Below are 26,745 nucleotides of genomic sequence, written 5' to 3'. Positions count from 1 at the left end.
TTTCTTTTTTCCATCCCTCTCCAATCTTGCCATTCCTCTCTTAATGAAACATTTTCCCTCTTTTTTTTTCTCTCTCCCCCCCTTTCCTTTCTTCTTTTTTTGTCTCGTTCCTCTGTTTTGTTTTGTTTTCCCTCACAGACGGTACGAACAGCGGGAAGCTGGCGGAAACTGGCGGGAAACTCTCGGAAAACTCATGGAATAAAATGCGGGGTAAAAACAAAAACACAAAAACACAAAATAAAAAAAAAAAAAAAAAAAAAAACAGAAAGAGACGGAAAAATACCAACCGCAGAAGTTGAATTGGAAACTGAAAATTGAATCGAAGGAAAGAAAGAAAAAAAAACCAAAAAAAAAAAAATAGCTAAGCCTCTCTGTTTTTGTTGTAAAACAAACAGAAAAGTTTCGTCTTCCTTCCCTTCCCCCCCTCGCTGTGTTTTGCGCGGTGTGTGGGTGTGAAATGTCTACGCTTTTTTTATTCGGTAGGTTTAAGACACGGGTTTGTTCCTCCTCCTCCTCCTTATCTTCCTCAGTCAAATGGACTATAACAACATTGTTGGCAGAAGAAGATAGTAGTAGCCCTCTCTCTCTCTTTCTCTTTCTTTCTCTGCAGAGATGTGATTATCTTCTTGTTTTTTCTTTTTCTTTTTTTTTATTTTGTGTTTTTGTGTTTTTGCTTGGCTTTGTTTTGTTTTGTTTTGATTTTTTCGTCTTTTTTTGGCACACACAGTGTAGAGAAGCAGAGGAAGTGGCTGTAGATGCAGTAGCAAGACAGAACATAATTAAAAAGAAAGAAAAAAAGATGAAAGATGAAAAATAATATAGCTCGATACTCTATAGGGTTTATTTCATATTACACAGCTTTTTTTTTTAATTTTTTTTACATACCTCTATTACCCATACATACATATGTTTATTTACTTATGTATTGACAAAACATACACAACAATTTTGTCATGGACTAATCAACTCACAATTCAAGCTAGATGTGGTGGTAGTAATAGGTTTGGAATACTGTTCTTAATGTAATATACATGGCCGCAATTTCTACATCTCATTTCACCTTCCGTGATAGACGTCTGTAACAACAAAGTATGCAAATCTCTCAATATAACAAGTTCTTCCTCATTCAATTCATCCATATTAGTGTGTAACTCAGGTTTTTGCGATGGCAATGAAGTGTTACCCAAATCTGCTGCCACTTGCAATATAGCAGGCCAATCTATCCTGTCTAGTATGTTCAGGAGAAACTCTGGTTGGAACTCAATATCTTCATTTTGAACCAGTTTACACTTGCTCCCATCGTATTCTAATGGGAAATTCAAATTGCTTATATCACAGGCTTTAACAGAACATTTCAGAAAATTGGTAGTTAAAAACTTCATAATTAAACTGTAGTTGGTTGGTTGGTTTGCTTGTTTGTTTGTATTCCACTAAACCTTAACCGGAGGGAGAGGGATGGTTATTAACAGATATGTATTAAAATAAAAATAAAATATACGAAAATTTTACATTATACAAACCTTTTTTTTTTTTTTTTTTTTTTTTTATAAAAAAAACTTAAGATCAAAATCACCAAAGACGGTCTTTTTGGAATAAAAAATAACGACAACTATATCTTGGAAACATAAAATTTACAAGAACTCAGTTCATAAAACTTATATACAGTCTTACATATGTATATATATACCTTTTAAGTTAACTATCTGATGCTGTGTTTTGTAAAATTGCTACTTCTTGAAGAAGTTTTCCCAATCGTTTATTATCGGACAAATTCCTAAAGTAGCGTTTTCTACTTGATTCTGAGAATGATGGGCAGTCCTGTCGGAGTAAAATATATGCAACACCATTTTTACCTAAATACCCATTGTTTTTGATCAACTGAACCATTCTTAATATCTCCATATGATGGCCTTGCAAATGGTGCAAACTTTCTAGCTTTCTTTTCTGCAGCAGTACATAATTTTGGAATATCGTCAATAGCGTATCCAAATGGATTTGATAGCTTTGATAATCCGGCCTTATTGCAAAAAATAATCGCCTTCTTTTATCCTCCGGCTTCAAGACAATCGAGGAAAATTTCCCAAAGGAATCAAGATCTATATCATTAAAACTGTCCTTAATCAACTTGTTAAACATCGCCTCATTCATCACATTATTGTTAGTCCTATTCAACAGATTTGAATAATCATAAAGCCACATCCTGAACAACTTCCTCAAGCTGGTTCGGTCCGTCAGTTCGTAGAGTCTTTGAAAATCACCCAATGTTTCAAATTTATTGTCGTGTAACTCATTGCATAATCTAGACAAAGAATTCGGGAAAAGGGACCAACGTGGGAATTTGAATTGATAAAGGGTATCGTATTTCTCTATTTTTTTCCTATTTGCTTCGTTCCATATTCGATAAAAAATAGTTAAAGAACTGTTCTTCTCATTTCGTAGAGATTTTAATATAGGAAAACTTAATTTCTGAAGCCGCTGAATCTCTTTGGTCCATATGTGACTCCTTGATTGAGTCTCTTCTGTTATCTGTTCATTGTAATCCTTTTTTGAATCCTGAGATATAACAACATCGCTATATAGATGATAAGAATAGAAGAGACTGAATAAAGAGAATTTCGCTATTAGTGAGTTTGTACTATTAACAGGTACATGTTTCATTAATTCAACATTACCATCTAAGTATGTAGTGAATGGAGTGTCTACTACTTCTGAGATTTCATCATTTAACGCCTGCCTTTGTGGAGTGATCCTTTCATGTATCTGTTTGACAATAGTATCTTTTATTTCGCCAAAACTTGTATTTTCCTCAAGGGGTTGAAACATTGAAATAGGTGTTGGAATATTATCTATTTGTTCATCTTCATTAAAAGTAATTGCTTGTCCTGCTGGTGATGTAGACAGTAATTGAGCAGACAACATTTCTTGTTGCAGTATTCGATCAGAGGGTACATTCACCAGAGTATTATACGTAACCAAAGCTGCAAATGAAACAACGTTTGTAGTCACGAACATTACATTCCCTGGAGCATTGAAATATCCCCATAAAGTACGTCCAATGGTACTGGGCCTTCGTGGACCCATGACAAGGTTATTTCTAATGAAATGTGGCCTTCTTGATAGAGTAGAGTACAGTCGTAACCAAGTTTTCTTCATATTACTAACTTTAAAGGGCATAATGAATCTCTTGGGAATAACTAATATGATAAAGTAAATTATAATACAATAGGTATGTGTATATACAAGTTTTTTTTTGGTGTATGTGTATTATATTATTTCGGATGTGGTAGATGTGTCCCTCTAGAAAGATCCACACACTAAAGTATAATTTCTCCAGTCAATTTAAGACTACAAACAATAATACTTGTTTTTTTTTTTTGCTGAAAAAAAAAAGGAATATCTGTAAGGTATTAATATCTCCATCAATATAGAAAATATACTAGGGATATGATTGAAATCACAACCACCTATTCTAACAGATGCTAATTTTCTGTTCTTGTAATTTTTTCGTTTTCTAATTATAATCTTGTTTCCTTCTCCGTACTTTTACCCATACACACGCTTTCTGTCTCTCTCTTTCCCTCTCTTTCTCCTTTTCTTTCGTGCCCCTTTCTTCTTCACATGGTTTTCAACTCTTGAAGGATTTGTCTTTATTTTATTTTTCAAAATCTAGAGGTGATCCAGGGGAAATGGTGACTTGCGAGAATTAAGTAAGGATTTTTCTCGAGAGATCAGTTTGTGCAAGCGATGAGAAAACAAAAACTCAGAAAAAAAAAATAAGATAGAGAGTGTATATGTATTGCAGTAGGTAATTTTTTTTGTGGAATAATCTTGGAAAATAGTCACATACTGTATTAGAGAAAATGATATGCGAGAAACATTGGACTTTTCAACAGGATTGACTTTTCAATTTCCATTTCAGAAAGTTGGACAACACAATAGATAGCTTGTTATTGATGATTGATATATAAATTATAGGCAATATACAAAAATTAAGAACAACATTATTAAAACATTAGTAATATATACCATATTGAAATGATGTTTATTTAAGATAATAAACTATTATAGACAAAGTAGATTTGAGGTTACTTCTGATAAATATAAGAGGATTAAAGTAATAGTGCTATTATGCAAACAATAAATGAGTTTCCAAAATTGAAGACTTTATTGTTTCCGATGCCTTCATAGATGTAGGCAGTTATTGACGAACTTATTAAACCAGGGATTGTTGTCTTGGATTGTTTAGAGGTATTTTGTGATGCGTATGAAGAGTATTGTATAACTGAAGGCATGTTGGTAGTAATAGTAGGGGTGGAAATTAATGTACTGGTGACATTAACTTTATGGGTAGAAATATTTTTTGTCATTAACGAAGAACTAATGTTACTAAAATTTACTGGGATTCCTTTGGATTCTGAGGAAACTGTTGGTTTTGTAAATATGTTGTGATTCGCTGATAGGGTGCTGGAAGTTACAGAACTTGTCAAAGTAAATTTTGGTGTAGACAGATAGGTAGTTGAAACATTTTTGTTAACTGAAATAAGGTCCTCAAAATTGGTAGTAAAAGGAACATGATTATATGTTGTATTATTAGAAATGTCGCACAAGTTGGATGAGCATCTAGTAATAGTGGATATCATTGTAATATATTTAGAATCTGTAGTAGTTATAGTTATTTGTTTAGAGGAGCTTGTCTTTATTGCTTGAGAGCTATTGTTGTTCAAAGTACTGTGTGTCAACTGTTTGTTGCTAGTACTTTGTAAAATAATAGTGACATGTGTGGTGGATTTTGATAGTAGATTATTGCTAGCGATTGTAATCAAACTTGATGAGGCTGACCTTTGGATAATATTAGTAGAAACAATGGATTTCACTGAACTATTTGTAATAGACAATGTGTGTGTTTGAGAAGAAGATACGTTTGTATCTTTGGAACTAATAGAAGATGAGGTGAATGTATCTACACTTTTACCGGAAGATGTTGCGGGTACCTGGAAGATACTGCTAGTCAAAATAACTCTTGTGGTTTGAATATTGAAAATATCTGGGGTCTCTATGTGGATGATAACTTCAGGTGTGGTGGATCCTAGGGAATCCGTGATGATAGTGGTTTCTGTAGAGTAGGTGGATCTGAAAGAGCCAGTCCAGCCAGTAGTGGTGGTGGAAGTTATTGTGGTAAGAGGAGCAGTAGAAGTGCTTGGAGTCTCTATGTGGATGATGACTTCAGGTGTGGTGGATCCTAGGGAATCCGTGATGATAGTGGTTTCTGTAGAGTAGGTGGATCTGAAAGAGCCAGTCCAATCAGTAGTGGTGGTGGAAGTGACTGTTGATGCCAAATTGTAATTGGAGGATGATAAAGCTAAACTGGAAGATTTAAATATTGTTTCAATTATTGTGGTACATTTTGGACAATAAGTTGTAGTTGTTGTATCAGTTATGGCAACTGTTGTTGTTGAAAGAGAAGTATCTTGTGCAATTGCACTAGATAAAAGTTGAGATAATAATAGTAATTTTAAGCCTAGCGTCCACATATCTTTGTCAGGCCTTTATTTCACCTTGATATCTTTGGTTTACTTGTAACTTAATTTTGGACTTGCTTAATAATTGTTTTGTTGAAACTGTCTTTTTTATATTTATTGATAAATATCTTGCAAAATGAATTTTAGTATTAGTTTTAAGATTATACAAATTCATTACCTTCTTGCAAATCATTAAATGACAAATATTATTTTTATTGGAACCTCAAAGGTTGATGTATTTAATATTAAGTGTCTCAAATTCATGTAAATCTTCCGATCAGGAAATTTACAGATTTTGCATGATTTAAACCCTTCTATCTATTTTTCCTCAAAAAGAAAAGAAAAGAAAAATAATAGAACAGTGCCGATGTAAAGAATTATATGAAACAGATCTAAATGGGGAGATAATGTTTGGTATTGGAGCTAATAGAGTACGTTCCTTATATTGGTGTATTTTAAAATTAATACAGTGTTCAAGCTAGTTAGCATATATGTGTGTAGGATATTATCAAATCAAGTCTTAATAATAGTCAGATTAATAAAAAATCGAAATATTTGTAATGTTAAAACAGTAAATATGAATAAATAAAAAATAATAAAAATATCATTATAGAACTAATATTTGGAAATTTTTCAAATTAAAAGATCATTTTTGAATTTTAAATTAAAAAATTATAACCAAATAGATATCATGAAAGATAAACAAACGAATAAAGTGATATATAGAAGAAAAGAATTTTAATCTTTTAGATTGCTTTTAAGCAGAGACAGTAAACAAATTTAAAAACATGAAGGATTTCATACTAGCAAAGCCATAGCAGCAGCCACTAAAAGATTATTAGTTGTTAATTTTTTGGCTGAACCTTTGAAAGGAGAAAGAGATGGACTTGGTGATTGTATTTCGGTGGTTTGTGTAGGTGCGGTAAGGACCTTAGTCATGGATGCAGGTTGTGTGACAACACCTGTAGTTGGTGAAATAATTGGTGAGGTAGTACTAAATTTAATGGAAACTGGAACCGTATTTGTTGAAGGGATAGCTGCGGAAGATACTATGTTTGGAATAGTATTAACAACAACATTTGTAGGAGGAGTGGCTACTGAGGTTACTGGAGAAATTATAGCAGGAGTCACTGGTGATACTACAGGTGTAGTTTTGGTAGTAGTGACTAATGATGTTTCCGGAGACACAGTAGTGGCAGCAGTAGTTGGTGATACCACAATATTTGTAGTTACTTCTGTTGGTGGTGGAACTATAGTAGTTGTTTCTGTTGTTGGGCAAGATGTCACAATAGTAGAACAAATGTTTTCTTGACATTTGGTCAGTATCGTTAATTTAGTAACTTCGCTTGTAACAGTCACAGGCTGAATTATGGTTGTTAATTGTGTGGAACAATTATTAGAAACACATTTGGTGATTGTTGATATAATATGTGTAGTTATTGTTGTATTTGGGAAAACTGTTGCTGACTTTTCATGTGATGAACTTAAACTGATTATACTAGTTGGTTTCAAAGAAGAAGAAAGAAATGAAGTTGATTGGTGTTGTGATTTAGATTTAGATTTAGATTTTGAAGAATGATGAGTTGAAGTTGGCTTTAGAGAAGAAGAAGACATATGGTGTGAAGAGGATGAATGATGTGAAGAAGATGGACAGTTTGTTGAAATTGGTTGAAGAGAGGACGAATGATGGATACTTGAATGATGTTTTGTTTTATGTTCCCAATGTTTTGCATCTCTCTCTGGATCCCTGTTATAGTCTCTATTAAGTCCTTCATTGTGATCTCGATTATATTCCTTGTTTTGGTCTCTGTCATGATCCATATCGTGAGCTCTGTCATGATCCATATCGTGAGCTCTGTCATGATCCATATCATGAGCTCTGTCATGATCCATATCGTGAGCTCTGTCATGATCCATATCGTGATCTCTCTCATGGTCCTTATTATGATCCTTGTTATGGTCATTGTCATGATCCCTGTCATGGTCCCTTTCATTATTCCTATCATTATCTTTGTTATAGTCTTTGTCATGGTCTTTGCGATGCTCCCCATCATTATTTCTATTGTGATCCCTATCGTGATCTCTGTTATGATCCCTGTCATGATCCTTATCATGGTCTTTGTCATGATCCTTATTGTGATCCTTGTCATGGTCCCTGTCGTGATTCCTATCATGGTCCTTATCATGGTCTTTGTCATGATCCCTGTCATGGTCCCTGTCATGGTCCTTATCATGGTCTTTGTCATGATCCTTATTGTGATCCTTGTCATGGTCCCTGTCGTGATTCCTGTCATGGTCCTTGTCATGGTCCCTGTTATGATCTCTGTCATGGTCCCTGTCATGGTCCTTATCATGGTCTTTGTCATGATCCTTATTGTGATCCTTGTCATGGTCCCTGTCGTGAATCCTGTCATGGTCCTTGTCATGTTCATTATCGTGGTTCCTGTCATGGTCCTTATTGTGATCCTTGTCATGGTCCTTATCATGGTCTCTGTCATGGTCCCTGTCCTGATTCCTGTTATGGTCTCTGCCATGATCCTTATTGTGATCCTTGTCATGTTCATTATCGTGGTTCCTATCATGGTCTCTGTCATGTTCTCCATTAGTGTCCTTATTATGGTTCCCATCATGATCCTTGTCATGATCACCATCATGATTTCTATCGTGGTCTTTTTCATGATCCCTTTCATGGTTACCTTCATGGTGTTTATCCCAAAAGTGATCATTGTTTCTACTGTCAGGGAAACCTATTAAACTAGCTTTGTGTTCATTGTTGTTATTATTATCTTGACTATGATCATGTTCATCAGCAAATACTTCGGAAGTCACTGCTAAGACACCTAAAGTCAGAAATTGTAGACGCATCTTGGTAGTATTTGATCTGTTGAGGTCTTATTTTTGTAGAATGTTTTAACATAAAATCAACACAAATTCCATTGTTGTAATATTATAATTAAAAATACTTATTGATAAAAGTACCTAGAAGATACAATTTGAAAGATACTGTATTTTAAATTTTGTAATCACACTTTTATATGTTTTGAACAAGACAGAAATCTACAAGAAGTGATTAACAAGATGTTCTAATGAAATTCATACAGGTCAACATGAAGAAATATCTATGCACTATATTAAAATATTACAAAAAAATTAGGAAAGGATCAGTTAAGACTTCCTTTTTAGGGTATCAAGCATATAATTGAAATTAATATTCTTAATATTAGAAAATAATAGGATAAAAATAGGGTTATTACAGGTATGACTTTATTTAATTGTATATATGTGGGTTATTTAAAAATATATAGTCTTAAATTGCTAATATTATATTTAGGATTTCGATGAACTATTTTCTTTTTTGCTGTTGTTTATAATACTGATTTCACTTGTTATTATAGATTGTTCAAGGGGATTTCAAACAAATTTTCTTCGAAGAACAAGAAAAAAAAAATAAATAGTTTAAGTTAAAGGGATATATTAAAAAAAAAAATTTTTTTGTTGGTTTCTGTGTTTATTTATTTTTTTATGTATTATTAGCATCAATTATCGATATATCTAATTTTAATAAAATGATTTCACGGGGTAATATTAATTTGTATTGCTTTTATTAAAATTAACCTTTTCTAAGTGAAATCAACTAAAATTAAAAAAAACAATAAAGTTTTTACGAAAAAATTACATATGTTTTTTTTTTAAACATTATTGCAAATAAAAAAAGCAAAGAGTTATTTAATCCAAGTAAAATACAAATTTTTTGTACGTGTTCTATGCTATTCCATTAACTCTTCTCACTTTATTCCCTTTCTTTATTACTCTTCGACCACACTGTGTTTAAACACTTCATTCATAGGAAGTTCCCTTTAATTGAACAATTGGATAATGTACTTTTCTAAAAATGAACCAAAAAAGATCAATTTCCTTGTTCAGTAGACCACTTCCCTCTTTTGTATAGTCTTGACCTTTGATTGCCTTTTTGGGATATTATTCTCCCGTTTCGACATAATTATATATCGTTTGAAATGATATTTAATTGTTTTTCTATTTCTATTGTTCTTGTGGAAGTTATCCCAAAAATTTTTTTGTAACGAAAGGAAAAAAAAAAAAAAAAAAAAACAAAAAAGATAAAATTTAAATTCAAAAATTTATGTATCCTGAAAAATAAAATAATAAACAATCAACAACAGTTATCTAAGTTACAGTAAATACGACCACTTTAAACATCTATTTTTCTTTCAAAAGTAAACTTTCTCATTGATTTACCAAATCCCTCAGACTAGTTAATTGATAGTGTGTATTCACAATTTACTACAACAAGACTTTTCTTTCCGTTACATTTTTTAAACGTTATTAACCACATTTTGAATTGGTTTGTTTTTTTTTTCTTTTGGTTTATGTTTAAGCATTAACAAACAAAAAAAAGAACCAGCATCAAATATTTATTATTATTCCTATTTGTTTTATAACTCTAAGGTTTGTTCTTTCATACCCACCTGCCTATTCTTAAACTTAATTGTTATTGTCATTTGTTAACAAGTAATATTGGAAATAATAAGAACAACCCACTATAACTACCTTATATAGATAAGCAAAAATAAGTTTAATATTCTAGATTATACTCTTTACAAGTTGCCCAAAAAAATCAAAGAAACAAATGTCCTCCGCAGCGGCCACTTCCCAAGCTAAATTGGAAGAGCTTCTTGAAGGGATTAGACAAGAATTTGCTGCTTTTTCAAAGGAAGCTACTACTTCCAGATTGCAAAACCAAAAGGATTATGATTATAAGATTAATTTGCATCTTGCAGAGATGCAACAGATAAGAAACACTGTTTATGAATTAGAGTTGTCTCACCGTAAGATGAAGGACAGTTATGAAGAGGAAATTAACAAGTTAAAAATGGAAATTACCCAAAAGGATCATCAAATTGCCACATTAACTCAACAATTACAACAACAATCGCCTTCTATTATACAATCCCAATTACCACCTCAACCACAACAATTACCTCAACCACGCTTACCTTCTGCGGTTCGACCACAACCTGCTGCACAACCTATTCTTTTACCTCAAACTCAAATACAGCAAACATCACAGAATGCAACTGTTTCTGAACAATCAGCACAGCCATTACAACAACTTCCTCAGCAACAAGTTGTTAATGGTGTTTCAACTCAACCAAATGGTCCAGCTTTGGCTCCATTAATCAGTGCGTTGGGGTCTCAATTGAAGTCTCCAAACGTAACCTCAACTAATGAAAGTTCTGTAAATGAAACTACACAACTTCCCCAGATTCAACATACTACTGCAGAGCAAAAACCGGTCTCTCCACCTCAATTACAACCATTGAGTGAAACACAAATTTCACCAGCCGTAACCTCGTCTACATCGATACCACAAAAGCCTACTGCTACTAATATTGAACCATCAACAGCTCAACAAGTAACTGAAGTTGCTAAAACAATTCAAGCGGATGAAACTTCGACCCCTGTATCTAACACCACTACAACAGCAACAACTTCCACCACCGCTGAACCAGCAAATGACAATAAAACTAACTCTGTTACAACTTCAAACAAAAAGAAGTCCACTTCCAAAGATTCCATTAAATCTGAGGCAAACACCACAAACACTGCTACTTCCAATTCTGTTCAAGATGAAAATTCAAAATATTTGGTTGCACCTGATCAAAGGGCTAGTCAAATGAAAGCAATTCCACCATTCTTATTGGATTTGGATTATAACCAAGTCCCTGAAAATTTAAAGAAAAGGGAAAATGATTATTATGTTTTATACAATCCAGCTTTACCACGTAATATTGAGATTGATCTACATTCATCTTTAGAACATTCTTCTGTAGTTTGTTGTGTAAAATTCTCTAACGATGGCCAATATTTGGCTACTGGTTGTAATAAGACCACTCAAGTGTATCGTGTTTCTGATGGTGCCCTTATTGCTAAATTATCCGATGATAGTGCTCCATCTGTTCAAAATGGTAATAACATTGCTGGTTCCACTAATGGCAATGGAAAGGATGGAAACGATAATAGTACCGCTTCAAGTGATTTATATATAAGATCCGTCTGTTTCTCCCCTGATGGTAAATATTTAGCCACTGGTGCTGAAGATAGACTGATTAGAATCTGGGATATCGAAAATAAGAAAATAGTGATGGTTTTGCAAGGTCATGATCAAGATGTTTACTCATTAGATTATTTCCCATCAGGTGATAAATTGGTTTCAGGTTCTGGAGATAGAACAGTACGGATCTGGGATTTGAAAACTGGTCAGTGTTCTCTAATTTTATCTATTGAAGATGGCGTGACTACTGTTGCAGTTTCACCTGGTGATGGCAAATTTATTGCTGCAGGATCTTTAGATAGAGCTGTCCGTGTCTGGGATTCTGAGACTGGTTTCCTTGTAGAGAGATTAGACTCTGAAAATGAACTAGGTACAGGCCACAAAGATTCTGTATATAGTGTCGTTTTCACTAAAGATGGTAAAAAGGTCGTGTCTGGATCGTTAGATAGATCTGTTAAGTTATGGAATTTACATAACATTAAAGAAAATGGTCAAAGATCCAATTCTGCAATTTGCGAAGTAACGTATATTGGCCATAAAGATTTTGTTTTATCTGTAACAACGACAAACAACGATCAATATGTCTTGTCTGGTTCAAAGGACCGTGGTGTTTTGTTCTGGGATACAAACAGTGGTAATCCTTTGTTAATGTTACAAGGTCACAGAAATTCAGTTATTTCTGTTGCTGTTGCTAATGGATCTCCATTAGGTCCAAATTGTCAAGTCTTTGCCACTGGTAGTGGCGATTGTAGAGCAAGAATTTGGAAATTTACCAAGACTCAAGATGATAGAAAGATTGAGGAAGTAAAAAATTAGATAATATGAAAAATTAAATAAAAAAAACCATAAGAGTAAAGCTTGTGAAACGAAAATAAAATTAAATCAAAAATAATACATCCATGATCAAATATCCATATCTTTTGAAACCATCAGATATATTCAAGTTGCATTTAATTACTATAAATAACCAAAAGAGAAAAAAAGAAAAAAATACATAAGAAACTCGATATGAAATTAAACAAAATAGGAAACACATCTATATATCAGCAAAATTGTGGGAGCATATGAAAGACTGAGGAGGAGGTTTATCATCTTATTTTATTTATACTTATATTATTTTGATCATGAACCTATTTTCCCTCGTTACCTTTGTGTACTTGCACACCTATATATAATAGTCAAAATAGAATTATAATGTCTTTAACAATATCTACTTGTACTATATAATAAATATTTTAATTGTTTTATATTTATCTGCTTGTATTCTTTCGATAACATTATAAGAATGATGTCTGGTTGCATAAAGAATATTCAATAAATAAATTTGTCGTCGTATATTTTTAATCATGAACGAATATTTACAAATTTACGTGCATAAACAATGTAACAGACTATATTTTATAGTATTACTCTGTATATAAAATTAAATACTTCTATATATAAAGTAAACTGGTTTATTTCGGCAAGCCAGTTACTTCATCAATTAACGATTCTTCTGTAGATTGAGGTCCTGAACCCACTTGAGTAGCGATAACTCTTGTAACATGTTTATCAATGTCATCGCGATAATTAACAATAAATGATTCAAAATGGTTCTTTAATTTCTTATCGTAAGTATTTGACCAATTTTCAGTTTGTTCCTTAGAAAATTTATCATTCCACCCGGTAATATTAGAACAGATTTCATTCAAGATAGACAATAATTTATCCTCATTTTCCTTTAAATAATACAATACAGCATTTGGACCTGCATCAAAAGTATATGCTACAATATTAGTCTCATAAAATGTATTAATCAGATGACATAAGTTGATAATTCTCTTTGAAGTATCGTTAATGTAAAAGATTGGTGGATAAGAATCCAAACAAGTTGAATGGAATGAGTTTGAATCCTTCATTGTCAATTCAGCAAACTTATTAAAATCTTTATTTTTAATTGCTTCTTTCATAGAGATGAATCTTTCTGGAACGACTTTTGCGATTCTGTGTTGGAACAAGTCAGAGGTAGCTACAGTTAACTGCATCCCTTTTGTAGAAGAAACATCCTTTTTGATATCACTGACCACAAGGATCAAAGCTTTCATATCTGGCCATTGATCTTTTTCTAAGACCTGAACAGCTTTAGAGTCAGTTCCATCTTTTAATTCACCCATTTCCCATGCCACATAGCCACCGAATAAAGATCTACATGCGGACCCGGACCCCTTTCTGGCAATTTTTGATAATTCAGACATGGATTGTGGTAGTTGATATAATTTGGCAACAGCGACCACTAAAGCAGCAAAACCCGCTGCAGAGGATGCTAGCCCAGCAGCAGTAGGGAAATTATTTTCTGACACCAAATGTAACTTCCATTTGGACATTGGTGGTAGAGTTTTATCTTCATCTTCTAATTGAGCTCTTAATTGACGCAAATCATGTAAACAATCCTGAGTTCTTTTGCTTTGCAAAGATTCCAGTTTACCATTCAACCACAAAGTATCTTCTTCAAAAGTGTCACTTGTGGCAGCAGTGGTTAAAGTTCTTAAATCATCTTGAGATAAAGTAACAGATATGGACGAATTAGTAGGTAGATTTAAAGAAACGTCTCTTTTCCCCCAATATTTCAATGTAGCAATATTAACTGGAGCGGTAGCAGAAACAGAATAAATAGCCATTTTGAATGTGAGTGTATATATGTTATATGACAATTTGTGCAACTTTGATGCAAAGTAAAGAAATTATATATCAACTTTGTCAAATGTCAAGAGGGTAGACGGAATTCACTGGTTCCAATTATAGAGATTGTTGATATCAGCTAATAAAACAAATAACCTCAGACTACTTTCAAATGAGAACAACGTCCCTCTGATCAATCGTAAACCCGTATCTATATATCTAAAAGAATTTTTTCAATCAAAAACTAAGGCCATCACTTTACTTGAGACACCTTCTGACAACTTCATCTTCCAAGCTTGGGATCCTGACTGAAATTCCTCGAGCCGTTTTCCTTTGTCGTTTACTTCGAGAACCCGAAATAAAGAAAAAAAAAAATAAAATCCGGGCAGAATTTTATCGGAGAGATTTTTTAGTTTTCCTTCCCTTTTGGAAACACTGCATATTTAGGGTTGTTGTGAAAACCCTACTTTTACAGACAAAATCTTAATGGCTGCAATTAACTACGATAAAAGACCGAGTGATCCAGTTTGGTGGCTAATTTGTTGCATGCTATAGTATACTCACACTTGCAAAATCATCTAGCAAAATCATAGGCAATAAAACTTATGAGATAAGCTCAAACCTTCTGGCAGGAAAGAAGGAGGCAAATAAATTTAAGATCGAGTAACTATATCAATTGATAGACACGTTCCTTGACAAATTGACAAAAAAAAAGACAATCCCTCATCTTCTGGGCAAATAAACAGTTTTTTTTCAATATGATTCTTAATTCTAGTAAGTCAACTGCTATCCTCCACTACATAACTGTCCCCCCGTTATGAAGCGTATGTTCTATATAATATACCACTAATTCTTCCGAAAAAGATATTCTTTTCCTTTCATTTTGGTCCAAAAAGTGCTATCTTGGAAAGAATCTATCACTAAAATTATTTCCCAAATTTTTTGTAAAATACACTAAATTTTTACTCTCTCTACTTAATTTTTTTCCATGATTTAATCTAATTAGAATAAACTCCTCTTAAAGATGAAAATTATGTAGAGATTATTCTTTATTAAGGTAAGTTTAACATCAGTGCTTTTTTACCCACCCATAAATACTCATGACATGAATAATTGCAACATCATACCATGCGACTATTCCAGTGTAATATCTTCTTGATTGTGTACAGTTTTTTATATTATTTTATGATGTGCTACATACAGTTCCTCTATTTTCCTGTATTTTTTATCTGTGTTTCTCAAGTCTCAGTACCTTCCCTTTTTTCTCGAGAAAATTAAAGAGGAAAAGAAGAGCTGTAAGTATATTATCTATAATATATAATATACAAAAAAACATAAAGACAAGACCCAAATGTAACTACAATAACCTTAGACTGCAATTCAAATCTATCAAATAACAAACATCCTTGACTACTATTATATTTGTATTATCGTCCATTATAGATAGTGGTAATCGTAATATTAAAAGTAATATCTACTTTTGTCATAGGGGAATAAGTAATCACATGCTAACATGTCATTCTATAACAGATCTTTTCTACAGATACCTTTGATTAAACAACAGATCTTTAAATACCAGCTCACAAATACAAGATATGTTTCTGGGGTCACCTTATTTAATAATAGGTGCTTTGCCATTCGTTATAATACTACCCATAGCAAAAATTTTATTACATGTAATACAAAATTAAAAAATTATTCAACCACTAATCAAATCGAAAAAACTAATTCATTCACTGAGGAACAGTTGGCTCAAGCTAAAAAAGAAAGACTTTTGGGGCTAGGTCCCTTTGTATCGCGTCTCCCTGAAAAATGGATCCCTTATGCTGAATTAATGAGATTGGAGAAACCTGTTGGGACATGGCTGCTGTATATCCCATGCACTTGGTCTATATTAATGGGAGGCATGTTAACAGAGGCAACAATACCACAAACTTTAGAAATGCTAACTATATTTGGATTGGGTTCTTTGATAATGAGAGGTGCGGGTTGTACTATCAATGATATTTGTGATCGTAATTTGGATAATAAAGTTATTAGATCAGTAGAAAGACCGATTGCATCTGGAAAGGTTACCGTAAAACAGGCCTATGTATTTTTGACAGGACAGACTTTGATAGGTTGTGGTATTCTAGGTTTATTACCTACACAATGTTGGTGGTTAGGTTTAGCATCTCTACCCATTGTATTTACCTATCCTTTATTTAAGAGATTTACTTATTACCCACAAGCTGCGTTAAGTGCATGTTTCACTTGGGGGGCATTATTAGGGTTTCCTGCAATGGGCGTTATTGCTTGGCCCACAATGCTTCCATTGTATCTAGGTAGTTATCTTTGGTGTATGATATATGATACAATTTACGCTCATCAAGACAAGAAATTTGATATTAAAGCAGGAATTAAATCAACTGCTCTAGCATGGGGCCCCAAGACTAAGAAAATATGTTATTCTTTGACAGCGGGTCAATTTGCATTATACACAATTGCAGGAGTTAATAGTGGTCTTTTATGGGGACCTGGATTTATTGGTGGATTATCGCTATTTGCTTATAGAATATTTACAATGATTAAAAATGTGGATCTTAATAATCCAAAAAGTTGCTGGAAAGCATTTCTAAGTAATATTAATAGCGGCCTTTATTTCACATTTGCCATTGGTATTGACTACATCTTAAAAGTATTTGGTATTCTGTAACAAAAAAAGGAACACATCAACATAACCACCAGTATTATCATCATTTATTGATAGGCATCGTATTTTAATTCTAAGATTAGTTTTGTCCCTTTTTTATTCTCATATTTATTTTTGATAATACACCTACAGCTCCTGTCATTAAACCTTGCAAGTAAAAAAACTAGACTATTTCTTTTCTGTGTTTAATATAATATCTTTTATAATATTTTTTTGTTTAATTGATTTTATATGGAATGAGTGCTTATTTTTATTTTTTTCTTGGTTCAATTGGATAATTTCTTGAAGTATAGAATGTCGTGGCCTATTCTTAGATTTAGATGATGATACAGTTCCTGGACCATCGTTAAATAAGGACTCGAGCAATTTCCCATCAGATTTCCAAATTTTCCCAGAACGAGAAATAATGTAATGTTTATCCCAAAACTTGACACCAGCTGCTGTATTCATCAAATAAAAGCAAAATGTACCCCTATCTTCAATACCCTGATCGCCATTACCTGTAAAAATACGAGAATTTTTACTCTTTACTAAATGATTAACATTGATTAAATTTTCTTTGGGTTTACCCATAACTGCAGATAATCTAACCACTCTAAACATTGGCACATTACTATTAACATTACTGTGTTTAGATACCAGTTCAATTTTAGTAACGACTCTAGAAAAAGTCCATAATGTCCCCAGGGACAGAGTAAAAGGCAAAAAAGTCAACCCTAATGGTCCATACGTCTTTATCCAATATTTCCAATCCAGTCGTTCCTCTTCAGTGGCCCATTCATATCTCTTCTTTGCAGATAACCATGTCATGTCTGCAAATGTGACACCATAGACCACTAAGACTGTAGAAAGGCCTAAAGATCCAATTCTCAACCATGGCTTTGGCTTATATGTATATAGCCATTGTGGCGCAGTCTTTGATACCAATTCATTCAATATAGAAAATAAACTAGAAGTCGTCACCATGTCCTTTGCTTTTATTTTTGGGGTCGTTTTATAATAAGGAAATGCATTAACTATTCTACTCTCCTTTCCTTATTATCTGAAATTTATCTTTGTAGTATCACTTACAAGGAATAAAGAGATTAACAAATTGCAAAGTAAAAGAAAAATGGCAATAAATACTATGCTAAGTTAGCATAAACATTGACACCATCAATACACAAGATTTCTTTAAGTATCTTCCATGTATAAAGTATTTTTTAATAATATACTGTATCAGCCCTTATACCATCAAATCCAATTATATACAAATAAGTTTGTTTTCCCTTTTTTGGAGATTTTATTCGTACGCTACCATAATGGCCAAATCAGTTTTTTTAAGAAGAGAACCTGGAAAAATCCAAAAAGAAGAGAAGAGATTGAATAATTATTATAGATAGAATGAATGAGTGAAAAATTGATTCAACTGGTCACTATGTCAAGACAACTCTTCTTTCTTTTAACTTTGTGAAGTTCTCTTACAACGAAGTCTATTGTTCTGAAACATTTATCAATCTAAACATTCTACATTGAGAGCGGATCCGTGAATACGAAAGGTATAGTCCACAAAGAGTTGGAGGTATATGGTTGATTTAAGTTTTCTATATAGTGATCATTAGCTACCTTATTCAAGACTAAGGTATATAAAAACAATCATACATATTTAAATCACCAAAAACACTATTTGTTAAATTGTTTCAGAAATTTGATACATTAAAATTGAATATTCTATGGATTTTCAAGAAGACAAACCGCCTAATTATCAGCCCTTATTGCATTCGACATCAGGGACGCCCCTTATGAATGCAATTAAAGAAGAGGACTCTCCCACTTCGCCTGAATTTGGTTTTGAGACTCCATACCTTGATAATGCCAAAAATTTATCAAATACTAATCTAGATGCAATTGATCAATTTAATATTGCCTTAACAGGACTCCATAAACCATATTTTGCATCACCAAAATTAGTAGGACCAAACTCAGGATTTTATTCTATGTCAGATGCTAACAACTCAAGTTCCAGTATTATATATAATCCAACTTTTACCTTTGGTGGAAATGATACATCCACTGCTACTAGCAATAGTATGAATACGACGGCTACTTCCAACAACAATAACAATATATTTGGTAAGTTAGTTTCTCCATACTCAAATAGTGCTAATAATTCAAGTTTGACAAATTTGAACAATAGTTCCATCATACCAAATAGAGAAAAAAGGCGTAGTGCATACAAATATTTACCTTCAAGTGCTAAGTTCAGTCAAATGGGAAATGTGGGACCACCTCCACAAACAAGAAATAAATCCCCTGTAAGATCTCCTTCTCCTGATGATTCTAGTAACAAGAGGAAATCTGCTTTATTAGAGTCACCATTTAATTTCAGTTCTTCTACTTTACAACCACCAGCTTTCTCACAAGGGCAGTTCATGCCAAAATTGTCACCAACAAGTAATCATCATAACCATCAGAGTACTCCTCCCCCATCTGCTTCAAGGGCATCTTTTCGTAAGGGTCATAGATACAAACATTCTTCTGTATCAATGAACTTTTTCCAAGAACCAGAAGTCAAAATCCCATTAAACATTGCCAAAGCATTACCAATCCCTGATCTTCATGATCTAAAGGAAAATTTAATTTGGCCAAAGACTTATATTCAATTATTTATCGTCTTGTTACAGATCTCTCTGTGCCTTGTTACCTATCAACTGGGCCACACAAAAAATTGGAATAATTTTTTAACTTTATCACATTTTATCACATATGATATCATTGGATCTTTAATTATCATATTTGTTGAGAATTTGTCGCAATTTGAAGTTTGGTCAATAGGAACATTAACATTCCCTTTTGGACTAAATAGATTTGATGTCTTATTAAGCTTTGCATCCGCCGTGTCACTATGCTTTGTTGGATTAGATTTAATGTTTCATATCTTAGAAGAAACTATTGTATTATTTGTAGAAAGATCTTCATTTGATGATCATTTGCTATTGAATAAAGAAGGTCCTATGACACAACATGAAGAAATAGTCTCACAAATCCCTCATTCTCATCACAGCACAAGTTCCGATCTTTTATTTAATGATCATAAAGACACTCAAATTTGGTTTTTGCTACTTGCTTTAAATTTCTTCTTAGCAAATATATCTTTGTATAAGACATATGTTGCAAACATGAATAGTAAACTAAAGACTAAAAATCCATTAATCACCATTGGTTACACAGTATATTTAGCTTTGTACCCATTTATTGTGGGTCATGGGATCATTTCGACTATATTAGATCATATGGCTACAGGTTTAATTGCTATTTTTATTCTTGTCCATGGATTCACCATATCTGAATGGACATCCACAATTCTACTAAATGGATTTTCAACAACGACGTTAACTGGTTTCACTTTAACTGATGATATGGATAAAAATAATAAAGGTAGCTTTAAAGATAAAGACACATCTACAAATTTGATACGAAAAACATCTTTAACAAGTTTACCTATAGCGTCTAACTATCAAAATGAGTCTAATAGTATATCTAAAAAATGTTCCAAACAGCACAGAAATATATTAAAATGGAATAATACAAGCACAGATTCACGCAGAATTAAATCTATCATTATTGAAAGGATTGAATCTCTAAACGAATTCAAGTCTAGATGTAGGTTAAAATATGAAAATTTGATTATATGCAAGGTTAATTTTAATCTATATGTTGTTTTAATTAAAATTACTATGCAAGGTGGGTCTAATGATGATGAAATTCAGTTAATGAATGCAATTGAGAACTGTATTAGAAAATGTTTACCGTATTCAGAAACAACAGTTGACATTGATAGAGTGTAAAATGTAATATAAGCATTAAATAATGAAATAATAGATATTCACTTTATTATTCTATATAAGATAGACATTTATATAATATATCTTCCTCATAATTAAAAAAAAACAAGATTCATATTTTCAAGGACATTTCTTCGTTCATGAGGAACCTTGCGGATATTATCGTTGTTGTTTGAAGGTGTTCAAACATTCCATATACTTAGATTCAGCTTCCGCATCAATTTCTTTCAATATCTCCACAGATTTTGAGTCATCAACTTCATTTCCAACAGTTCTTGAAATATCAATATCAATACTATTATACCAGAAACTTTGCTCACCTTTACCAACCAAAATATTATAAACATCCCCCATATTATTTGCTCTTGCAGTTCTACCACAACGATGAACATATTGTTGTGATGATATTGGCAAATCATAGTTAATGACGTCTGTAATGTTATTAATGTCAATACCTCTTGACATCAAATCTGTAGTGATTAGAATCTGTGTAACATTTTTTTGAGTATCTGGATTGTTAACACTATTATTTCTATTGATACTAGTAAATTTTTGTAGAATTCTTTTATTAATCAATTTTGTATTGTTTGAATTAATAGAATCAATACTAAAGTCCGTTATACTATTGGAAAAGGATTCGATAATGATAGATAATAGCGATTTCAATCTAATTGCAGCTTCATTCGATTTAATAAATATTAAAATTTTTTTGGTTGATGAGAGAGATTCATCTGTGTTCTTTTTTACTATAGTTGAATTGATTAACTTGAATAATAACAAAGGTTTATAGATAGATTTTGCAGTACCAATCTTAATATTATATTCTTTTAGATTAACTGGTAAATTGTATAATTTAACTGAATTCATCATATAAAGCTTTGGATTATAAAGGTCTAGATCATGTAATTTACCAGTATTTGTTGTCAAAGTAGCTGAGAAAACCATTTTAATAACATTGCCAGGTAATGGATCTATCTTTGATTTATCTACTGATAAATGATTTAATAGTTCCGAACACCAATTCTGAAAAGATTGATTTAATAATCTATCAGCTTCATCAAGGATTAGGAACTTCAAATTTGAAAGATTAATTGATTTTAAATTCAAATGATCCACAAGTCTACCTGGAGTAACAATCAAGATATCTGGTTCCATTTTTAATAATCTTTCGTGCTCTTCTCTTAATGATTTGTCTAAATTAGTCATCATAATGAGTAAATTAGTTCTGTTTGATAATTTTAATAAAGTATCACCAACCTGGTTGATTAATAATCTTGTAGGCACCAAAACAATAGCACGCAATTTGTTACATTTTCTGTTAATTAAACTCTGTATCAATGGTACAGAATATGCTAGTGTTTTACCTGACCCAGTAGATGCATTAATCAATTGATCACCTATACGTCTCGTAAAATTTTTCTTAGATACTTTCAATAGTGAATTAATCTGTGGTAAAATGTTTGTCCACATAGAAGTTTGGATAGGGAAAGTTGTATTGGAGAAGTTTTTAATAATATTGTCTAAAAGACGAGGATCCAAATCTGATTTAAAGTAATCAAATGGCTTAATCATTTCTTTATCATAATATATTCTTTTGGTTAACATAAATGCAGTATCAATCTTACCAATTGCTAAGCTTTCAGCAGAATTTTTGTCTGTGCCTTTTGATAAGGTAGGGTATATTCTTTCAGGTTGAGGAATTTGAGTTAAATCATGACTAGTTTTCTGATCATCAACATTTAAAATGTTATTATCTTCTATGCTTTGCTGCTCTTGTTGTTGCGATATCAACTTATCTTGTAAGGAAATAGTTTGTTGAAATCTACTAAACACAGAATCAAATTTTTTCGGATTATTTATAATTGTGTTATTGTCAACAGCTATCTCTACTTCATGATCCAAATCTTCCTCATTCCCGAAATTTTCATCCTTATCACTCTTTTTACTACTGATATCTATATCTATATCTATATCATCATCATCATCTTCTTCTTCTTCAGACTCTTCCTCACTTTTATGGTCATTTGATGAAACTCTATCATATCTTGTTCTTTTCAAAGGTAATATGGATTTTGGTTTGACAACAGATAATTTTTCAGAAGTTGACGTATCATTTTTTTCAACTGGTATTATATTATTAGGGTCAAATCTTTGAGCAAACATAATTGTGAGAAATAACACCAATGACCACTGTTAAACTACTTTATCTTCACACTTTGAATTCTTGTATCGAGTTTAAAATATTGGTCTGATATAATTGACCTAAAGCCCTTGTTTTTCTTTGAATAGAATACTATCGTAAGCCTGCATAACCAGATTTCATTTAAAATCGCCCCATCTCAGCTCATCTTGTATTCTTGAAACTCATCACTTCTTACAATAATTTTTCAGTTTCTGCTTTTTTTTCTTTTCTTTTTTTTTTTTCTTTATTTATTTACAAATTTTTGAAGAACACCCATACATCTATACACTTGGAATATTTACGGAATACACTTTCCGCCTTGCTTTTCTTTTTTGTTTTATGCGTTTTCATATTTTTCTTTTATTTTTTTTGCTTTGTTTAGAGAAAAATGCTAAACAAGGCCATTCTGCATAAAATGTAGTCGACACGAAACATTATATTATATTATACTATATTGAAAAACAAACTAAGTTTTGAGCGTGCAAAGTATTAACTGTTTGATTGTTTGAATTTCTGATATTCTTTATCCTTGTACCACATCATCAACAATTCAGATAGTTACTTTTATCTGCTCATTGCGTTAACATACTTATATTATATACATATATATATATATACATATACTTTTTTTTTTTTTTGGGAATTGGCTATGTTTAAATTCACTAAAACATTACTGTCACGTTCTGCATGGAAGGGACCAAACATTGTATCATTACCATTAAGACAGGCTATCGAGAAAGGGACTCCAATTAGAACACAGGCCAGGGCCGCTACTATATTGCCACAGTTTGTTGGTATAACATTTGAAATACACAATGGAAAGAATTATATACCTGTGACTATCACCGAAGATATGGTTGGACACAAACTTGGTGAATTTGCAATGACTAGAAAACCTGTTGTACATAAGACATCAAAATAAACAGAAAGTTCAAGCCTTTAAGCTACCATTTTTTTGCAATTACTATGTTTATATTCCATACGAATTACTGCTACTTGTATATATAAATACATACATGCATATCTATACAGCAATATAGATTGCCTACCATCTCAATAGAAATAGAAAAGTTAATATACATAATACTATGCTGTTTATAAATATGAATATAAATATATATATACATACATTAACATTGAAGTGTATCTTTTCATTTCTCCTGTGAATCCATAAACATTCTTTACATATGATCTCTAAAGTTTTCGTCCATTTGCAAATCAATCACCCCTCTTTCTTTCTCTCTTCCCGCTGTTGACTGCATACAATTTTTTTCAAACGGAGTGAAAACGATAAGAAGAAATATTACCAAACTGGCTATAATATAGAGACAAATGAACAAAGATAGTGAATTAGGTGCATTAAAAACATATTTAGGAGGCACAGAGACACAGAGTATACAGTATACATATCAATTATACAGCCAGTTGCTTAAACTGCTTTCTAACATAAACTTAGCTACGTTGCCACACATACATACACATTTACAAATATAAAAAAAATTTTTGAATATGCTTGGTTTATGTAAATCATTACTAAATAATCCATTATTTTCGGTCACCAATAAATTATGTTACAATAGACTCAACCAATTCTCTACTTCTAGTTCATTACTAGCTACAATCAATCAGTTAAAGAGAACAGGAATTTTCAAGAAAAGTCAATTAAAGACATCTTCTAAAAAATCAAAAAGTCCAGATTTAGAAAATTGCCCACAGAGGCGTGGTGTGGTCACAAAAGTTATGATATTGAAACCTAAGAAACCAAATAGTGCACAACGTAAAGTTTGTAGAGTAAGATTGTCTAATGGTCGAAACATTAGTGCATACATTCCTGGAGAAGGTCACAATGCTACTGAACACAGTATTGTTTATGTTAGAGGCGGCAGAGTACAAGATTTACCTGGTGTTAAATATCACTTGATTAGAGGTCGTGGTGATTTATCTGGGGTACTAAATAGAGTCTCTTCAAGAAGTAAATATGGTGTTAAAAAAAGTAACCAAGATAGTAAGAAATAATCAAAATCAAAAATGAACGTACATGGGAAAGAGAAGAAAAAACAAGTAACTAAACAGAGAAATGAATAACTTTTATTTTGACATGTAAATAGCTCATTATATACTATACGATTCCGAACAATTCGACTCTATATGTATTAGTGCATAACCTTTATATATATATATTTATATATATTTAAATATTTAGTGTCCATTCGCCATTGTACGTTAATCATATATAGGTCTTTAATGAAATTCCCTCAATTATCGATGTTACCACCTCAATTCGTTCTTAGGGTTAAACTACAAATACAAACATTTTTGTTTTTTTTCCTTTAATGTATTTCTACTCTTTTTTTCTTTTTTTTTTTTTTGTAAAATTATGCTGAAATTTTCTGTTAAACAAGACAGAAAAAAATAGAGAGAAAGAAAGAGCAGGAGAAAAAGAGAGAATGAGAACGAAAGATCAAGGAGATTAGGTAGAATCATTGCAATAAATACTGTGGTTATATTGATTTGTTAACTTAACAACATAGTTATATTTAAAACTCGTCTTTAATTAATTCTTTTTCTCTTTTTTTTTTTTTTTTTTATCCCTCAAAGATTCTGTAATGCAAAAGCCTCATACAGGACTAAGGGACAAAAGATAAACAGGAATAAAATAGAACAGAACCAAATTTTATATTATAATAAAAAAATGTTACACTTACCAACTAACAACACTTTATTAGAAGCTACTTTGATTGAATTGAACGAAGCATGGTTGAACAATGCTCCATTGGTTGTAGATAGAATTGTCTCTGATTTCGATCATACAACACTACATTTGTTGACTCCAGATAATGAAAATAGACAATGGGTGTACTTAAGTATTGTCCTTATGACATGGTCTTCACTATGTAAATGTAGCAATGAGGAATTCTTATTAAGATATATCCAATCCAAATTCGACAAGTATAATAACGATAGTGATAACTCTAACATCATTGAAATTTTACCAAAAAATCAAACTGTTCAAGGCTATAATTTGACTCTACGTTTAGATATATCCAAATTGAACAACCAATCAATTACTGATTTATCACTATTGAAGACCCATATCATGAGTTATCCATTCCAATTATCATTCCAGAAGTTTAACCAGTTGTCAGCAATGGAAGTTGCGCCATCAAACGATGCTGTCTCCACCTACAGAATGCAATACCGTGAGGATGAAAATATTTACATTCAACCATCAAACGATAGAATAACAGTAATCTTTGAAACCATTTTTAATGACGAAACTGATAAAATTTTTAGTAAGGTATTTTTACAAGAATTTGTCGATTCTCGTAAAAGAAACAGGTCTATTCAATCTGCTCCACAAGTATTATTTTCAAACACACCACCAAGGGAAATTATTAACATAACTACAAATCAAAACAAGGATGTGGATTCTAAATTTATAACATTTGTTTTATTCCCACGTCATTTCAGTAATGACGAGATCCAGTTTAAAACAGTATGCAAACTTTTACAATTTAGACATTATTTCCATTATCATATCAAATGTTCAAAAGCATTCATGCATTCAAGAATGAGATTTAGAGTGAATAATTTCATTAAAGTCTTGAATAGAGCAAAATTTGATTCTAATGATGATGAAGAAAATGGTACTAGTAGTGGTCAACTAGATGATAAAAGAAGAACAATAACTGGTAGAAAGATGGTATATTAAACGATTGAATCTTCCTTATCATGACATTTCTGACTTTATATTAAATGTCTCTTAATTGTGTCTTTTGTCTTCTCAGGTATCTTTT

At 32.0% G+C, this 26,745-nt stretch overlaps 13 protein-coding genes across 13 annotated transcripts; 6 read left to right on the top strand and 7 right to left on the bottom strand.

Annotated features, from left to right (window-relative positions):
* Positions 1-974: 974 nt before the first annotated feature.
* Positions 975-1,382, bottom strand: TRM112 (RNA methylation protein TRM112; the record flags this gene model as incomplete). The annotated part of the gene is made up of 1 exon (XM_064857206.1): positions 975-1,382. The coding sequence occupies one exon, from the start codon at positions 1,380-1,382 to the stop codon at positions 975-977; it is 408 nt and encodes a 135-aa protein (XP_064716339.1).
* Positions 1,383-1,695: 313 nt separating this feature from the next.
* PET494 (Pet494p) lies at positions 1,696-3,174 on the bottom strand (the record flags this gene model as incomplete). Its single annotated transcript, XM_064857205.1, has 1 exon — positions 1,696-3,174. The coding sequence occupies one exon, from the start codon at positions 3,172-3,174 to the stop codon at positions 1,696-1,698; it is 1,479 nt and encodes a 492-aa protein (XP_064716338.1).
* A 935-nt stretch (positions 3,175-4,109) lies between these two features.
* Positions 4,110-5,531, bottom strand: AGA1 (Aga1p; the record flags this gene model as incomplete). Its single annotated transcript, XM_064857204.1, has 1 exon — positions 4,110-5,531. The coding sequence occupies one exon, from the start codon at positions 5,529-5,531 to the stop codon at positions 4,110-4,112; it is 1,422 nt and encodes a 473-aa protein (XP_064716337.1).
* Positions 5,532-6,317: 786 nt separating this feature from the next.
* Positions 6,318-8,384, bottom strand: PWA37_000528 (uncharacterized protein; the record flags this gene model as incomplete). The annotated part of the gene is made up of 1 exon (XM_064857203.1): positions 6,318-8,384. The coding sequence occupies one exon, from the start codon at positions 8,382-8,384 to the stop codon at positions 6,318-6,320; it is 2,067 nt and encodes a 688-aa protein (XP_064716336.1).
* Positions 8,385-10,167: 1,783 nt separating this feature from the next.
* PWA37_000527 (uncharacterized protein) lies at positions 10,168-12,408 on the top strand (the record flags this gene model as incomplete). The annotated part of the gene is made up of 1 exon (XM_064857202.1): positions 10,168-12,408. One exon carries the CDS (start codon positions 10,168-10,170, stop codon positions 12,406-12,408), a length of 2,241 nt encoding a protein of 746 aa, XP_064716335.1.
* A 638-nt stretch (positions 12,409-13,046) lies between these two features.
* Positions 13,047-14,249, bottom strand: MVD1 (diphosphomevalonate decarboxylase MVD1; the record flags this gene model as incomplete). The annotated part of the gene is made up of 1 exon (XM_064857201.1): positions 13,047-14,249. One exon carries the CDS (start codon positions 14,247-14,249, stop codon positions 13,047-13,049), a length of 1,203 nt encoding a protein of 400 aa, XP_064716334.1.
* A 1,514-nt stretch (positions 14,250-15,763) lies between these two features.
* On the top strand, positions 15,764-16,945 carry COQ2 (4-hydroxybenzoate octaprenyltransferase; the record flags this gene model as incomplete). The annotated part of the gene is made up of 1 exon (XM_064857200.1): positions 15,764-16,945. One exon carries the CDS (start codon positions 15,764-15,766, stop codon positions 16,943-16,945), a length of 1,182 nt encoding a protein of 393 aa, XP_064716333.1.
* A 165-nt stretch (positions 16,946-17,110) lies between these two features.
* MRX15 (Mrx15p) lies at positions 17,111-17,908 on the bottom strand (the record flags this gene model as incomplete). Its single annotated transcript, XM_064857199.1, has 1 exon — positions 17,111-17,908. The coding sequence occupies one exon, from the start codon at positions 17,906-17,908 to the stop codon at positions 17,111-17,113; it is 798 nt and encodes a 265-aa protein (XP_064716332.1).
* A 746-nt stretch (positions 17,909-18,654) lies between these two features.
* ZRG17 (Zn(2+) transporter ZRG17) lies at positions 18,655-20,769 on the top strand (the record flags this gene model as incomplete). Its single annotated transcript, XM_064857198.1, has 1 exon — positions 18,655-20,769. One exon carries the CDS (start codon positions 18,655-18,657, stop codon positions 20,767-20,769), a length of 2,115 nt encoding a protein of 704 aa, XP_064716331.1.
* Positions 20,770-20,925: 156 nt separating this feature from the next.
* On the bottom strand, positions 20,926-22,929 carry DBP6 (putative ATP-dependent RNA helicase DBP6; the record flags this gene model as incomplete). The annotated part of the gene is made up of 1 exon (XM_064857197.1): positions 20,926-22,929. The coding sequence occupies one exon, from the start codon at positions 22,927-22,929 to the stop codon at positions 20,926-20,928; it is 2,004 nt and encodes a 667-aa protein (XP_064716330.1).
* A 668-nt stretch (positions 22,930-23,597) lies between these two features.
* Positions 23,598-23,870, top strand: RSM19 (mitochondrial 37S ribosomal protein uS19m RSM19; the record flags this gene model as incomplete). Its single annotated transcript, XM_064857196.1, has 1 exon — positions 23,598-23,870. The coding sequence occupies one exon, from the start codon at positions 23,598-23,600 to the stop codon at positions 23,868-23,870; it is 273 nt and encodes a 90-aa protein (XP_064716329.1).
* Positions 23,871-24,457: 587 nt separating this feature from the next.
* On the top strand, positions 24,458-24,964 carry MRPS12 (mitochondrial 37S ribosomal protein uS12m MRPS12; the record flags this gene model as incomplete). Its single annotated transcript, XM_064857195.1, has 1 exon — positions 24,458-24,964. The coding sequence occupies one exon, from the start codon at positions 24,458-24,460 to the stop codon at positions 24,962-24,964; it is 507 nt and encodes a 168-aa protein (XP_064716328.1).
* A 676-nt stretch (positions 24,965-25,640) lies between these two features.
* On the top strand, positions 25,641-26,660 carry ARC35 (Arc35p; the record flags this gene model as incomplete). Its single annotated transcript, XM_064857194.1, has 1 exon — positions 25,641-26,660. The coding sequence occupies one exon, from the start codon at positions 25,641-25,643 to the stop codon at positions 26,658-26,660; it is 1,020 nt and encodes a 339-aa protein (XP_064716327.1).
* Positions 26,661-26,745: the final 85 nt, after the last annotated feature.

The sequence above is a fragment of the Arxiozyma heterogenica genome (genome assembly GCF_036370985.1).
Source record: "Arxiozyma heterogenica strain weizmannii chromosome Unknown scaffold_11, whole genome shotgun sequence".
In the NCBI taxonomy this organism is placed as follows: Eukaryota; Fungi; Ascomycota; class Saccharomycetes; order Saccharomycetales; family Saccharomycetaceae; genus Arxiozyma; species Arxiozyma heterogenica.
This window is presented reverse-complemented; position numbering and strand designations above follow the sequence as displayed.